The 16,902-nt window shown below is 43.6% G+C and overlaps 1 protein-coding gene and 1 pseudogene across 1 annotated transcript; both read right to left on the minus strand.

Moving 5' to 3' along the window:
- Nucleotides 1-5,712: 5,712 nt before the first annotated feature.
- Nucleotides 5,713-16,902, minus strand: part of LOC132135195 (myosin heavy chain, fast skeletal muscle-like) — a 28,895-nt pseudogene continuing 17,705 nt past the window's right edge.
- On the minus strand, nt 8,939-10,135 carry LOC132130749 (uncharacterized). Its single transcript, XM_059542546.1, has 2 exons — nt 9,709-10,135; nt 8,939-9,611 (listed from the first exon to the last, which is right to left on the minus strand). The coding sequence occupies exons 1-2, from the start codon at nt 10,119-10,121 to the stop codon at nt 9,170-9,172; spliced, it is 855 nt and encodes a 284-aa protein (XP_059398529.1). The 5' UTR covers nt 10,122-10,135; the 3' UTR covers nt 8,939-9,169.

A 16,902-nucleotide genomic window follows, 5' to 3' on the forward strand; every position in this document is an offset into this window, starting at 1 on the left:
TATAATAATGATAAAAATAAAAAGAAAGTTATTTTTATAATTTTAATTTGTAGGCTAAATAAATGATTACAAGACAGTAAAAATGTTTGTCATAAAATAATTCATGAATTGCTTTATTTCTAAATAACCTTTGACAGTTTTGGAAATGCTTGTGTACAATTCTTTCTTAACATGAAGACTTATTTTTGTGATTTTATTATACTAAGCTCCATCCACCCCACCCCACCTGCCGGAGTTAGATGCATGCTTCACTGTTAATATTATTATTAAATAATTAGGCCAAAAATAACATTGCATTCAGTTAGAGAGAAAAGGAATGAAAACATAAACGGCATATTATTTGTTTTGTATAGCTTTTTACCCTTATTTTTTTCTTTTTAGCGTTTTTTTTTTTGGCCATAAAACACAGGCGGCTGTGTCTTATCCTATTGGTGATTAATGTAAAATAAACGCTAAAAAGAAGACTATTTTGTGAATGCTGATTGTGGTCTCGTTGGATACTATGAAAAATAATGTTTAATAAACAGAAATGAATCTGCCGGTGGGGGCGGCGCCACAAATGCGTGTCAGTTTACAAATCTGTGGGAATGGATTGCGAAAGCGTGCGCACGGATTATGAATTCGTGAGTAGCCTACGGATGGAAAAACCGAGGGTACGGTTTACAAAATCTGAGCGCACGGATAGGGAATTCGTGGGCACGGTTTGTTAATCCGTGGGCACGATTTGTTAAACCGAGGGAACAGTTTATGAATTCGTGAGTACGGTTTATAAACTGAGGGGACGGATTGATTTTTTTCTCCTACAGGTGACGTGCGGGGCTCTGTATTACGGACAGAGAAACAAAGAAAAGAAAAGTTAATGCCAAATGGCTGACGGGTCATGAATGGCTTGTGTTTGATCACAAGAATGTCTTAATGCTTTGTCAGGATTGCCGCATGTAAGTTACGCGAAAGAAAAAACAAAACAAGCAATTTCGTGCTGGGAACTAATAATTTCAAATTTGAGTCAGTGTATATTTTGTTGTATGCATTGTACTTTATATGTGTTTTTCATGCCAACAATGTTAATAAAATGATCAAATGCATTCAGTGGCACTCATAATTTGTTATTTTTACCGGAAAAAAATGGCTAGTGGAAATTTTGATTGGCTGGTAACTTTAGAAAGTTACCAGCCACATTGGCTGGTGATCAAAAAAGTTAATTTAGATCCCTGAATAGGAAGATGCGACAATGAAGACCTAAGACAGTTGAGCAACTAGAAGCCTGTAGTACACAAGAATGGGACAACATTCCTATTCCTAAACTTGAGCAACTTGTCTCCTCAGTCCCCAGACGTTTGCAGACAATTATTAAAAGAAGAGGGGATGCCACACAGTGGAAAACATGGCCTTGTCCTAACTTTTTTGAGATGTGTTTATGCCATGAAATTTAAAATCAACTTATTTTTCCTTTAAAATTGTAAATTTTCTCAGTTTAAACATTTGATATGTCATCTGTATGTTGTATTCTGAATAAAATATTGAAATTTTAAACTTCCACATCATTGAATTCTGTTTTTATCAGAGGTGGTAGTAACGAGTTACATTTACTTCGTTACATTTACTTGAGTAATTTTTTCGGGTAACTAATACTTTTCGGAGTATATTTAAAGATGGGTACTTTATACTCTTACTTGAGTAAATTTTGGGGGGGAAATCTGTACTTTTACTTCGTTACTGTGGGCGACGCTCCTCTCGTTACTTTATCTTAATGCAATAAATGTTATAAATGCTTCAGTTTATTCCAAACGCGCCGTCTACTTTTCTCTGGGCAATGAGCGATGCCCATTCGCGAATGATTCATTCTTTTGAGTCAATTCTGTTCAAAGGCTTGATCAAACCAATTGGCAAACGAGTGAATTGGTTCATGAATCAGTTTGAATGAGTCGTTCAGTTCCCTGCCGCGCGCGCTGAGCATGGGCGTCAGTTTGGTTTGAAATGTGGTGGGGACAGAGACGCATTCAGAAGTACATTTTCAGAAGTGGTGGGTACAATGATGCATTTTTTTTTTCTCTTTCGCGCAGGTCATGTTTTGAAAGACGTCCTGTATCTTATTAATGTAAATAAATAAAAATGTATACAAAAATGTGATGATGTCCGACTCGTTTTATGAAGAAGAAAGCCGTACAAAGCATTAGACATATGATATATGACCCACTAATCTGCTTCATATCATCATATAAGTACCATGTTGACAATATGACATGGCCATGACGTGGTTTAATGTACCTAAACAATGATTACCAAATTTCTCTTTCATGTTGCTTTTTTATAACCACTGAAAACGGGGGAAAAAATCTAACCCAAAATCGGGCCTCGCTCTACATTATCCCGCTTATTACATGGCTACCCACCAAATAAATCAATAATTTGACACAAAATATTGATTTAAAAAAGAGTTTATTGATTTAAACACGATTGTATTGCTTCCGCTAAAGAAAATAGTTCCGTCTCTACGATTAGAATCCTGCCGCTACATAGCAACGCTCTGTTTTTCATGGCAACGGTGTTATCATCAAGAAATAACAGACTTCATTCTACAGTGGAATTCAACCAAGCCATGTAATAATTTGATTTAATTCCCAGTACAATTTACCATATCTACACACAACACAACTTAAGCACTACAAATTTTATCAAGATTGAAAAAGCAAAAATACGTGTAGCACATGAACACTATTGACTATCACACCATGATCTGACTGCTCTCAATTCACAACAACATGCATCCGTCCAATCTACATCAGGCATTTTGACTAAAACTTGATCCATTCCTCATCATCATCATCATCATCATCACAACTATTTCAGAATTCAGCAATAGATTCAAGCAATAATTAAACAAGATACTGACTACTCAACAATCATCTCCCCCAACACTTGCTGTATGAACGCAAACCGTAACTAGCTAATTAAGTTGGTGGCTAAGGAAGTCTAACGTAACATTAATTGCAAGAGAAGAATTAAAACAGCCGATCCCTTGTGTGCAAATGCACAAGACCTAGCCATAATACCAGCAAATCTTAATAAACATAAGTTATCGCGTCTTACCTTTGTGTCAATGGTCTGCAGACCCTTGCTGTGTGAACAACAACATCCATTTGTTCTACAAGTTATCACTTTGATATGTTATAGTCCATGGCACTAAGATGCAACCTTGTGATATTGTATGAAGGCTAAATGACTTGCTCGTCTATGATACATTCGCCAGAAATTCTGGCCAATCCCAGCAAAGACTAGGTAGCCTCGTTCCCGCTCGTTCACTGTCCATTCCAAACTGTCAACTCATTTGAAAAACATTCTTTAAAAAAAAGAAGCGCGATAGTCATATAGACGGTTTCATCGGGCGCACGCGCCTGGACCTAAGTTAACTTCCGGTCTGTGTTGTGTATATCGGTCTGGCTGCAGTGCCTTCTACAAACGCGGTTAAAGTCAAGGCGATGAGTAGACTGAGGGCTCAGGTGGTTGTGCTGCGGGATGTGTTTCCCATACATTTATTTATTTTTGGAAACTCACCACAATTTTAAAACTGATCGATTTTTAAAAAGGCTTCGCTGAATAAACATGAGTAACGTTATGTACTGCACGTTTAATAATAATAATCCCTTACATTTATATGTTTAAATATCAAAACGAGGCACAGGTGTTTTTTATATCGCTGTATTTCTGAAGGAAGACTTGCATGTTATATGCCTGATAAAGCAGCGTGTGTGAGCGTACTTTGTTTACAGCTGTTACTGGGGAAACCTCCATTTCTCGCGCTTTATGTCTATGCTTTAAAACATCTCCTATTGGCAAAGAATGGATTTGCATTCTCATTAAGTCCGCCTGATCCATGCAGCAAACATATTTTGTTTGTTATCAAAAAATATCTACTCTAGAGGGACTTGGCTGATGTTATTGATTCTATTTGGAATTCTACCGGAAGTTAAGTTAGGTCCGCAAAAGCGCGCATGCGCTGTAACGTTTGTTTATGTTGTTGCCGTTGAAACCGGCATATAGAGAAAATAATAACAGTGACACGATGACTCCCCCTCCCCCAACCTAGAACGTATCCCAATGTTACAGTTGTTGCAGTTTTAATGAACAGAAAAGCGTGTAGCCAGCGCAGCAGCAGAACTCGAGGTTTAAAAAAAAAAAAAAAAGTGGTGGGTACAAAATGACTCATGACGAAATCTGGGGGGGACACGTCCCCCCCGTCCCCCCCGAAATCGACGCCTATGGCGCTGAGCGTCTGAAGTGGTTCACTTGGAGTTGTAACGTTTAAGAACAGAAAGAGCGTTGAAAACGTGGCTATGGAACTGCACTGAATTGAAAGCAGATCTGCAAAGGCTATTATTTGCTAGCGATGGAGATCCTTATTAGATGAACACCGCGTGTGCTGTCTACTGTTTAACAGGTAACTTGGGCTACATTCGATTGCAGTACACGATACCACTGTGACATTAGTTTGTTGTAAGTGTGTGGCTTATAACAGAGGGGAGTCAAGTTGAATGCAGCTTCTAAAAGACAAAAAATAGCCGATTAAGATTTTATTAATTTTAATACAATCATCGCTCGCTGACTGGAGACCTCTTTCTGGCGAATTCTCTCGTCAGAAACAACAAAGTGCAGATGTGTGTACGAATCTTTAATTAAGATATTGATTTCACAGTGTTAGCAGTTTCAGTGATTTTTAATGGGAGTTTCTGAGAGTGATTGAAATCTAGACTGTCAGTGAAAATGATCTTTAATAATGTAAATGTTATTTGCTCTCTTTATGAACAATGAAAGATTAGTAGCAATATTTATATCACCTTAACTTTCAATGTTAAATTCACATTTAATATAAAGTCAGTCGTATTAAAAATATGTTATGGCATGACACCTATATCTGTTACTTAAGTAAACAGATAAGCTTTTATAATAAATTACATAAATTGTAGTAAAAGGCTGATGAAATATATACATTTATACACGCACACATACATTACATACATTTTATCTATATATCTAAATAAAAATAGGCTCAGTATATATGACCCAAAGTAACTAGTAACTAACTACTTGAGTAGATTTTTTATCCGATACTCTTTTACTCTTACTCAAGTAACTATTCAAGACTAGTACTTTTACTTTTACTTGAGTACAGTTTTTGGGTACTCTACCCACCTCTGGTTTTTATTCACAATTTGCACAGTGTCCCTACCTATTTTTTTGGAATCGGGTTTGTATGCTGAAACCATTAATGGACATTTTTCCAGCTCAAAAGAGTCACTATTATGGCTTCCAATGTATTTATTCAACCACTTCATTTCTTCTGGAGCTTTTGCTATCATTGCAGAATTCCCACTCAGGTAAATTCCATTAAATAATTAACTGTCTGCTTGTGACCACCTAAGTGTGAGTTCTTATAGGCTGCTTAACTTTTAATTTAAAACTTCCCTTTTGTCTTACACGAGTGGAGGTAACCTTTATGAACAAGCTTTTTTACATTCTTGACAAGACTTTAGAATATTTCATTATATAAGTGATAGTCATTTTTTTATTAATTCATTAATTTATTTGAGAATAAAATTAATCTAAAGATCACTCCAAAACAAATATCTAGTGAGCACAGATTTATTTCAAAAGGAATGTTAAATGTAAATCTACAGAACAATCATATTATATGACTTCAGTAACGGCTCCCATCAGATTTAAGGGGTTTTACTCTTCTTTGGCCTGAGACAAAAAAAAGGACATTGTGGCGGGGGAGGCGTGGTTTAGCGAAGTCTGCAACGGGAGAGCGAGTGAAGAGACGTGCGGCGGTAAGTGGTTCAGGTGAGAAACAAGTAACACCTGGATCTCGTTGCAGTGATTGGCGTGGGGAACCAGCATTTAAGCAGCGCGACAGCCGGCAAAGGACGAGAGAGACGGGGACTCGTGAGCTTGGGAAGCTGGTGAGCTGTGAAGGACCCAAGACTGCAGTATCGAAGTCAAGAAGTGTTTTGTGAAGTGCGCGCATCTGCCGCGTTTGTTTGTTTTATTTTTTCAGTGTTAAATAAAGTCTCTCACGAGCCCCGTACGCCGACCCTGGTCTCCTTCCTCTATATTGGTCAGAACCTTTACCACACTGGTGCCGAAACCCGGGAGGAAGGAGAGCGCTACGCCATGCAGACTCCGTCAGGACTTTCATCGTCGCCGTTTGCGGACATCATCACGTCGCTCGCGGGCCTACATCAAGAACACCACCAGGCACTGCTGGATCTGCGAGCCGACCATGAACACCGGTTCCAGGCTATGATGCAGGTCCAGCAGGTGGACCGCAAGCTATTCCGGAGCTTGCTGGACTGGGAGGGTCGGATGGGGACGACCTCCCCCAGTGCCCCCCCCCCCCCCCCCACCCACATGCCGCTCACAAAGATGAGGCCCACTGACGACCCGGAGGCGTTCCTCGACCTCTTTGAGCGGACGGCGGAGGCATGTGGGTGGCCGATGGACAGCTGGCCCGTCTGGGTGATCCCTCTGCTGTCGGGGGAACCTCCTGGTCTACGCCGACCTGAGAAGAGCCATCCTCCAGAGGGTCGGCCTCAACCCAGAACAACATCGGCAGCGCTTCCGGTCGCTGGCCGAAGCGGGCTGACCCTTTGTGTTGGCACAACAGCTCCGGGACTCGTGCTGCAAATGGCTGTTGGCCGGAGGCAGCAACGCCGAGTCCATAATCAACACGGTGGTACTGGAACAGTTCATCTCCGAACATAATCATCACCGAAGAAGACCGCCCAGTGGGTCCAGTGCCACCGCCCGGCGTCGCTGGATCTGGCCATCCAACTGGCGGAGGATCAGCTGGCGGCGTGCTCGGGGGTCGGCGAGCCCTTTCCTGCTCTCTCTCTCTCTCTCTCTCTCTGCCCCTGTCTCCCCCTCCCCCCCTGCCCCGAAATCTATCCCTCTCCCTAGGTCCCGATGGGTGGGGCCACCGAGGGCCGCACCCCGCTGGAGCATGGCGATGGAGCCCGTGGCCGGGGCACGAGGCCCTGCACGAGGGATGACCGCACCCCAGCGAGGGGGGAGTGAGGACCTTCCTGCTGCTTCCCCACGCCAATCCCCTGAGCCACTTCCTGCCACTAGGGCGGCGGGGAGGCCTGGGCCGGCCTGCTGGCGTTGCGGGGATCCGGGCCACTTTGTGGACAGGTGCCCGGTGATGGAGGTGGGGACACTGGTCCGGATCCCGGACGACCCGCAGGCCGCCCCTGATCAAGCCGGGCTGTACCAAATACCCGTGAGTATTAAGGGGGGTACCTATCAGGCTCTGGTGGATTCAGGTTGTAACCAGACCTCCATCCATCAAAGTCTGATACAATCCGGGGCATTGGATACGGGCCGCATGGTTAAGGTGAGGTGCGTGCATGGTGATATAAGGGAATACCCCATAAAAGCCATAGGCATTAAATTTAGGGGCCAAAAGCATAATGTGGAGGTGGCCATTAGTCCGCGCCTCTGGCATCTGCTAATCTTGGGAACGAATTGGCCAGCGTTTCAGCAATTACTGGGGTGTTTGACAGCGGGTGCTGTCGGGGGAAAGTACCGGCCGGGGGGCGGGGCGAGCGCTCAGGTGGGAGAATGTGTCCCAGGACCTAGCGGGGCGGTCTCAGGGGATCCGAGTGGCGTGGTAAGGCTGAACCTTTCCAGTCGCGATGACTTTCCCCTGAAACAATCCCAGGACGAGACACTTAAGCATGCCTTCGAGCAGGTCCGCTCTATCGATGGGCAGGTTCTCCACCCTGAGCGTTCGCTATCCCACCCGTATTTTGCCATTATCAAAGACAGGTTGTATCGAGTGACCCACGATGCTCAGACAAAGGAAGATACAACCCAACTGTTAGTACCACATTGTAATCCTATGGCAGGGCACTTAGGAGTAACGGCAACTCTAAATCGTCTAACGACCCGATTCTTTTGGCCGGGCATTCACGAGAACGTGCGCAGGTGACGCGCGTCTTGTCGGGAATGTCAGTTGGTAAACCCACCGGCCACCCCAAAAGCGCCTTTGCGCCCTATTCCTCTAGTGCAGGTCCCCTTCGAGTGAATTGGTATGGACCTCATCGGGCCGTTAGAACGATCGGCACGGGGACACCGTTTTGCGTTAGTCTTAGTGGATTACGCGACACGATATCCTGAAGTAGTGGCGCTCCGCAACATCTCGGCAAAGAGTGTGGCGGACGCCTTGTTTCGTTTAATCTCCCGCGTGGGAATCCCAAAGGAGATTCTCACGGACCAGGGCACCGCGTTTATGTCACGCACGTTAAACGAATTGTACGGATTGTTGGGCATTAAAGCAGTGCGTACCAGCGTCTATCACCCACAAACGGACGGACTTGTCGAACGGTTTAATCGCACATTAAAAACCATGATCCGTAAGTTCATAGAGGAAGACCCGAAAAATTGGGACCATTGGCTAGAACCCCTCTTATTTGCTGTGCGCGAGGTCCCCCAAGCCTCCACGGGGTTTTCCCCCTTCGAGCTTCTTTATGGACGTCAGCCCCGGGGGGTGCTAGACGTCCTGAAAGAAACTTGGGAGGACGGATGCTCGGATAGCTAGAGTGAAATTCAATATGTCCTGGACCTGCGCGCAAAACTCCATATACTGGGGCGGCTCTCTATGGAGAATTTGCTTCAGGCCCAGGGCAGACAAAGCCAGCTATATTACCGGGGAACTAAGCTTCGAGAATTTGCACCGGGAGATAAAGTGCTCGTGTTACTGCCAACCTCTAGCTCCAAATTATTAGCCAAGTGGCAAGGACCCTTTGAGGTACAGCCCGAAGCCATTTGTTTTGAGAGTAATGGCTGGCTGATGAAGTTATTGGCTGGCTAGCCGGCTCAGCCAAAACCTAAATGGCTGCTGCAGCCGCCAAACTTTTCATAGTTGCAAATGGCTGAAGCTGCCACTTCATGTCTACAGATGTCTATGTTATACTGATTAACTAGATCTCAATCTTTCCAAGCAATGCATGGCTTACACTATATTTCTACAAAATGCAATGCAATATAATAAAGAAAACACCAGATTTTACTTTCACAACGTATGCACATATTTATTTTGTAGTCTGTATGCTACTAAACATTTTCAAATAGCCTACAATGTGTTGTGTTTAGGCTAAATGTATGTAGGCTAAGTTGTAAACTTGGCGTTATCATGGATGAAGCTTATCATATTACACCTTGAAGGAGCAAGTGATGATCGTTTGCCATTGAGCAGTAGGCCAGTGGAACTAAACATGCATTCCACCGGCACACTACCTGGTGAAATGGAGAGGTAGCACCGGGCCATAGCAGACAGTGTGGGGAAAGTATTGCTATGGGTTCGCCAAAAGTCCAATGCTCCTTGGTCTCTTGTTCTCACTGCCAGAAAAGCATCTATCTCTTGGTCAAGGATAGAACTTGAAGAATGAGCTACTGCATTTTCTTGTGGCTCTGCTAATAATTCTAGTCGCAGGCGTTTCGCACTTCCTCCCACATCTCCATCGTGGTCACCATTCCCACCAGAAGGACCTCCAGAACCACCATCAGTAGTTGTCCTCTCATCTCCAACCCCAAACACTGTTGAACTGAATCTGAAAAGGGAAATATATGCATAAGGCAAATGGCTGTTAAAATCAAAACCATGAGAAAAGTAAGTGGTTAGCAAGTACACGGAAATATCAATGTCACCTGGAGGAGTTCAGTTTCTCATGGAGATTCTGCAGCAGCTCTCTGCTTTCATCTTTCGTCATAGTGATATCTCTGACAGCTGGATCAAACACTGCTGTGGCTCTAACCAGATCTGACATGGGGATTCGTTTGTCCATGTTTTTCACTATTCGTTCTTTGACTCTCTTCATCAGTAGTGGATCTCTGGGAGCCACTGCACAGATTTTCTTGATTCGAGCCCTGATTAGTGGTATGGCACTCAGGTTTGGACTGACTTCACTTACAATGAGAGTGAATTTCTCAAAGTCTTCCAAAAAGCTAACTAAGTTACAAAGTAGCTTGATGTCATCAGGTAGGAGGCATAACAAGGGCTTTCCTATCCTCTTCAGGATTTCAGTGACTTCTGTCTCCATACTGACTAAGCTTCTGATCATGTTGAGGACACTGTTCCAACGTGTTGGCACTGTGGTCTTCAGTGTTTTGTGTTCCTTTCGGCACAGTTTGGATCCAGTTAGTCAGTTTACTTGATTGTTCTTTGAGAAATATTGTACTCTCTTTGTGTGCAGATTTGGCATGAGCAAGGAAGTTTCCACTTGATGTTTTTTCTCCCAAGCTGTACACTTTTGACAGCATTCCATGTTCTTTTGTCATTTCTGCTTCAAAGCAGAGTTTGAAGTAGAGTTTGTCATCAATGCGATTGTTGTTCACATACAAATCGCCCATATATGTCCAAAAATGTGAACGAAGGCTATGAACAGAATCAACACTGTGAGGCCTCCATGTCACACCAGAATCCTTAAGCAGATGTGTTCGTGATGTGCTAATATATTTGTTAATTCCGCATCCTAAAAGAGAACAAAAATATCCATAAAACACTAGTCCTGACACAATGACAAAATGGCATTATAGTCCTGACAAAAAGGCATTCTTACTTACAAGAACGGTTGCACAAAACACCTAAAGTGAAGATTTAGAACTAGAACTAGCCTACTTGAGCTATTTGGTAATATTAGCTATAGCGCTAGGCGCATTCAATAGCCACTGTAACGTTAGTGAATAATGTCCCTGCTGCTGTGTAAGAATGCACACTTGTCAAACTTCACGGAGTAACGTTATGACTATATTTATGACATGTTCAGTAATTCGCTGTTCAACTTTATAGTTAAGGTGAGACACTACGGGTAAAATTTTTAACTAGCAGATATCACCATGAAACTTTTCCAGTTGATTACTTACATTAAGATGAGAAAAAAATGTATTACAAGTTTTCTTTAATTTAATGTTTAAATATGCAAATTAGGCAATATCTAATTAAATATGTGCTAATTTGCATATATTAAAAAAACGAAATCTGAGTATTGGATAAAGCCAGGATTAAAAATATTTTTTCATTGTGTTCACATATTAGATGGGAAAAAAATTACAGAGGGATTTATGGATATCTACTTTTGTTATCCTGTAAATACGAATATACTGTGTCAATAGTCTTAAAAAAATGATTTTCGCAATGTTTTTTGGAATAAAATGTTATATATATCAGGATAGGAATAATATATTTACAAATCCCTCTGTAAATGTCTTCATAATATAACTAGGTACTACTGAAGTGGAGATTTCGGACTTGGAGTATGAGAGAAAGGTCATTTTGAGAAAACGGGCTTTAAAGATTTATCATCAGCCAATGAGATCGCGCATTCAGTCTTTTTACTTTCACGATTGGTTGCTGATATAAAGGAAATTACCATATTTGGATCCAACAGGATTGTACAGAAGAGAGAGAGCTTCCTAACGGTGACGGCAGAGATCGCGGAGAAGTATATTGATTAAGAACGCAAACTTTTGTTGAATTTATGAGAAATCTACAGACGCAAACATACGAAGTGTAGTAAAATAAAGACCTAAATGTGTATTTTGGACTTTTTTTCACCACAAGTCTGAAAGAAGACATGTTATTGAAGACAAATATCCAAAAATCTCAAAAAAATCTACCGTGTCTCGCCTTAATATAAACACACACTGTTATCAGTATTATTTTGGACAAAGTTTTGCACATTTCACTTCAATGTACACTGAAGCATGCGTCGTGAATTAGCAATGTGGAAACGGTGGTTTGTTACTGCAGTAATATCACGTTCAGTGCTATAAATCTCTCCATTCCAGAATATTTGGTTCATAACATCAATCTTTGATTCAGGTGTTTGTGCAACCATGCCCTGAAGATTTAACAAAAGTCTGCGTAGGCCTAAGTTAAAAAAAAAAGTAATTAGGAATTAGGAAAGTATGTGAGAAGTGAGATCAAAATTACCTTGCTTGCTTCTTTCCGCCATTTCACCTCAGTGCGAGAAAAAAATGCATTGCTTCTTCTGTACGGAAAACAAGCAATTTTAATTGGTCGTCAATTCACTATGAGTCTGTGTATCGTAGCAACGAGCACAAGACTGTGCTGTTATGAAACCAGTGGGAAAATAGATCTCGTGTATTGTTTATATATTTCGTAAGTGTATGTCTCTATGTGATAGAATTATTATTTGATGCAAATAATTCTAGCCAGCTCAGCCAAACTTTATCAGATGGCGGCTCAATTTGTCTTAGGAAATTATTGGCTGGCGGCGGCTGAAATTCTAAATGGCGCAAATGGCGGTGCCTGGCGGCGGCTTCGGGGTCTACTTTGAGGTCACACGGCGGATAGGAGATCTCAATTATGAGGTAGTACGAACGGATAGAGGCGACTCACGGCAAATCTACCACCTCAACCTCCTTAAAAAATGGAGCGGGGAGGAGTCAGTGTTGCTAGCGACGGCAGTGAGTGGGGAGGAGGATCTCGGGCCAGAAGCGATTATTTAAAAAAAAATCCCTCGCACTGGCCCTAGGAAGGGACCACCTCTCGCCCTCGCAGCTCACTGACATTGCGCGTTTGCAGGTAGAATTTGCGGACGTGTTTTCGCCCCTACCCGGTCGTACGGACCTGATTCAGCACCACATTGAGACAGAGCCGGGTGTCGTAATTCGCAGCCGGCCATATAGATTGCCTGACCACAAGAAAAAAGTAGTTCAGACTGAATTAGAGGCCATGCTGGAGATGGGGGTAATCGAGGAGTCACACAGTGATTGGGCGAGCCCGATAGTTCTGGTGCCTAAAACGGACGGCTCGGTTCGGTTCTGTGTAGACTATCGCAGGGTGAATGCCGTTTCTAAATTTGATGCTTATCCAATGCCGCAAATTGACGAGTTGCTTGATCGGCAGATCCCCTTATCTCCCATGTCCAAAGAAAAGACAGCCTTCACCACGCCGTTCGGTTTACACCAATTTGTTACGCTTCCGTTCGGCTTGTTCGGGCCCCCGGCTACATTTCAGCGCCTCATGGATCGAGTGCTGCGGCCCCATGCTGCATATGCCGCAGCCTACCTGGATGATATTATCATCTATAGTGGGGACTGGCGGCGGCATATGGAGCATGTGAGGGCGGTCCTCAGGGCGCTGAGACGGGCGGGGCTAACGGCCAACCCGAAGAAGTGCGCAGTTGGGCGGGTGGAGGTAAAGTATCTGGGCTTCCACTTGGGCCACGGGCAGGTGCGTCCCCAAATTGATAAGACGGCAGCAATTGCAACCTGTCCCAGGCCCAAGACCAAAAAGGAGGTGAGGCAGTTCTTGGGGCTGGCGGGATATTATAGGAGGTTTATTCCTCATTATTCGGACCTCACCAGCCAGTTGACTGACCTCACTAAAAAGGAGGTACCGGATACGGTCCAATGGACGGAGCAGTGCCAACGGGCCTTTACCCGAGTTAAGGCGGCCCTGTGTGGCGGGCCGCTCTTGCACTCTCCTAATTTTGCTCTCCCCTTTCTTTTGCAGACCGACGCGTCGGACAGGGGGCTGGGCGCGGTCCTGTCCCAGGAGGTGGGGGGGAGGACCGCCCGGTGCTGTACATTAGTCGGAAGCTCTCAAAGAGGGAGACTAAGTACAGCACCATAGAGAAGGAGTGTTTGGCCATCAGGTGGCCGGTTCTCACCCTTCGTTACTACCTCCTGGGATGGGAGTTCACCCTCTGCTCGGACCACGCGCCCCTCCAATGGCTCCACCGCATGAAGGATACCAACGCGCGAATCACCCGTTGGTATCTAGCTTTACAGCCGTTTAAGTTCAAGGTGATTCACAGGCCGGGGGCGCAGATGGCTGTGGCCGACTTCCTCTCCAGGAATGCGGGGGGGGGGCTGAGTCGGGCGGTGGGGGTATGTGGCGGCGGAGGCGTGGTTTAGCGAAGTCTGCAACGGGAGAGCGAGTGAGGAGACGAGCGGCGGTAAGTGGTTCAGGTGAGAAACAAGTAACAGCTGGATCTCGTTGCAGTGATTGGCGTGGGGAACCACATTTAAGGAGCGCGACAGCTGGCGAAGGACGAGAGAGACGGGGGGTCGTGAGCCTGTGAAGCTCTGACGAAGCCACAAAGTGTTCTGTGAAGTGCGCGCACCTGCCGCTTTGTTTGTTTTACTTTGATAAATAAAATATCTCACGAGCCCCGTACGCCGACCCTGGTCTCCTTCGTCTACCTCAAACGAACATTCATTACAGTGCAATTTACTTACAGTCATTTACTGTAATGAGTTCAGACTCTGCTATAATGCAACTGACCTTTCCAGCATCACGGCTCTTGGCTCTGATCTTGTTGACTTGAGACTCAGCAATGTCAGCACGCTCCTCAGCCTCCTCCAGCTCATGCTGCACCTTCCTCAACTTGGACATGTAAGAGTTGGCTTGCTCCTCCTAAAGAGTACCAATTTGACCATGTTTGTTAAAGGAGTCATTCCCTCGTATTACCTTGGATACCTACCGCTGTATTATAGTCTTTCAGGCCCTTCTAAAAAAGAAAATTGGAAAAAAAATAAACACAGAGCTCCTCAGACCCTTATCTCTGTAGGCATTATTGTCTCGCGAGATCTGATGCGATATTTTGGCTGTCGTGGACGGTCATTATAATAATGCAAATGAGGGGCACGTTGATTGGTAGCAGGAAGGAGGGGGGTTGACACAGCAGGTAACGCTTTAGCATATCATTACAAACTGACATCATGGCGCAAGTTGTGAATGAACGCGACCGGCTTCCCGGCCAGCGCCGTTTAGGGCTTAAATCAAACTTCATTCACGCACACATATGAAACACGCTTGCATATATACTAAGTACTAGTCACACATACATGTATATGAACTATCTACGCACATAAAGTTACTCATATGAGACGTGAGCACAGCACACACACACAAATATAAGACGTGAGCACACACACACACAAACTAGACGGGGCCTCATGTAAGCGTTAGGCAATAAATAATCAATAACCGAATTCATGATGATCTCAGTCATTTGTTTTTTGCAAAGTACGTTAGCAGCCATTCCCCATACCTCGAAGCTAATACTCCCGCCAGAGTTGTGCCTGGACGCGTTCATTGAACGATAGTTCAATGACAGTTTAACTTCGTTCAGTAGGATGCCAGATTTCTATAAAGCCTTCCAGGCGAAAACCCACCTAAAACACACCGTAAACCGGCCTTAATATGTAGTGGAAAAAACACCCAATCTGGCAACGCCAGACTCTCTTGTTCAAAGTCGTTCATCAAAATGAACAAATCTTTTTTCGAGTCATTTCGTTTATTTAAGGGGCTTTAAATGTTACTATTAACTGGCAAATTCCCCGAACACATCAACCTACGCAATCTTGATCATATTCTAAATTAAGAAATCATTATAATGCAGTCAAAAGTCCGTTTTTGCAGTCCGTTTACAGGGAACATAAATAATTACTTCACCTCCAGTCTTTCGTTTATTTGTCTAGTGACAGACGCAATAGCATACAATAGCTGCATTAGCAGTTATGCTGTTTGTTACACACAGTAGAGCAATAAAAACAATTGCAACTTACCATTTCAATTGCAGGGAATTTTGTTGGAATGGCGCTTTTCCAGAGCTTCGATGCCAACTTCGCCTGATATTGCCCCAAATTTGTGAAGGATTTCGGCGTATGATGTTTAGCACAAACACGTAACGATAAGCCAGTGGAAGGGTTGAAGGAACCGCGTCATTAAAAATGAATTTAATCCACTGGTCTCTGATAGCTAGGTCCATTCTTGGTAGAGAAAACACATTTACATGTTGATTCTGGCAGTCAACCACAGAGCAACTCACGTGTGCACTACTCCAGTGTCTTTCGCGACTGAATATGAGGGGGAGAGGGGAAGGGGCGAGCTTCCTGCTGCGGTGTCCATATATGGTATATCCTGCCCCGTCTTGACGTCAAGACGGGGAAGAAATCAAAATCTCGTATTTGAGTGCGCGTGCACGTGGGCTATTTTACAAACCCTGAGGTAAACAAACGCTTCACTTTTAAATATCGGCTTCCCGGCCAGTGTATAATCGTTAGGCAATCATAACATACATTGATTCTCATGGAAAAGTGAAAATTGTGGGTCATGACTCCTTTAACTAAGCTGTGGTACATCAGTGATATCCCACCAGTAAATAAATGACTAATTAATTCAAAAAAATTTAAGGGTTTCCAGCTTAATAAATTTAACATACCGCCTCCTCAGCCTGTCTTTTGTAGCCTTTGACCTTCAGCTGCAGCTTATCAACCAGATCCTGAAGTCTGTTGATGTTCTTCTTATCCTCCTCAGTCTACAAACAATAAAAAAATATTTAATAGATTTGTATGGATGAATCTGTGGAATTGGTTGGGTATGATCATACCTGATAAGACAGCTCTTTCACTCTCCTCTCATATTTACAGACACCCTTAACAGCATCAATTCCATGTCTCTGTTCTGCTTCAATTTTAGCCTCAAGTTCACGGACCTTTGATAGCACATAAAAGTTTTCAGACAAGTGTATACCTGAGTAGTTATTGCCTGGTAACTACTTTTGGAAGCTGAGATGGTGCTTTAATTTTAGGAATAAGTCTAAGCAACATCTTCAAGAAATTTCATCCTAAAATTATATTTTAGATGGAAAAAAAAATCTTAAAAATCTTTACCCTATTCTCCAGTTTCTGGAGTTGTTTCTTTCCTCCCTTCGCGGCCAGATTCTCAGCCTCATCCAGACGGTGCTGCAGGTCCTTCACTGTAACCTCCAGATTCTTCTTCATCCTCTCAAGGTGAGCACTGGTGTCCTGCTCCTTCTTCAGCTCTTCTGCCATCATTGCAGCCTTTTGCACAAATACAGAAATTCA

Source organism: Carassius carassius, chromosome 4, assembly GCF_963082965.1.
Source record: "Carassius carassius chromosome 4, fCarCar2.1, whole genome shotgun sequence".
In the NCBI taxonomy this organism is placed as follows: domain Eukaryota; kingdom Metazoa; phylum Chordata; class Actinopteri; order Cypriniformes; family Cyprinidae; genus Carassius; species Carassius carassius.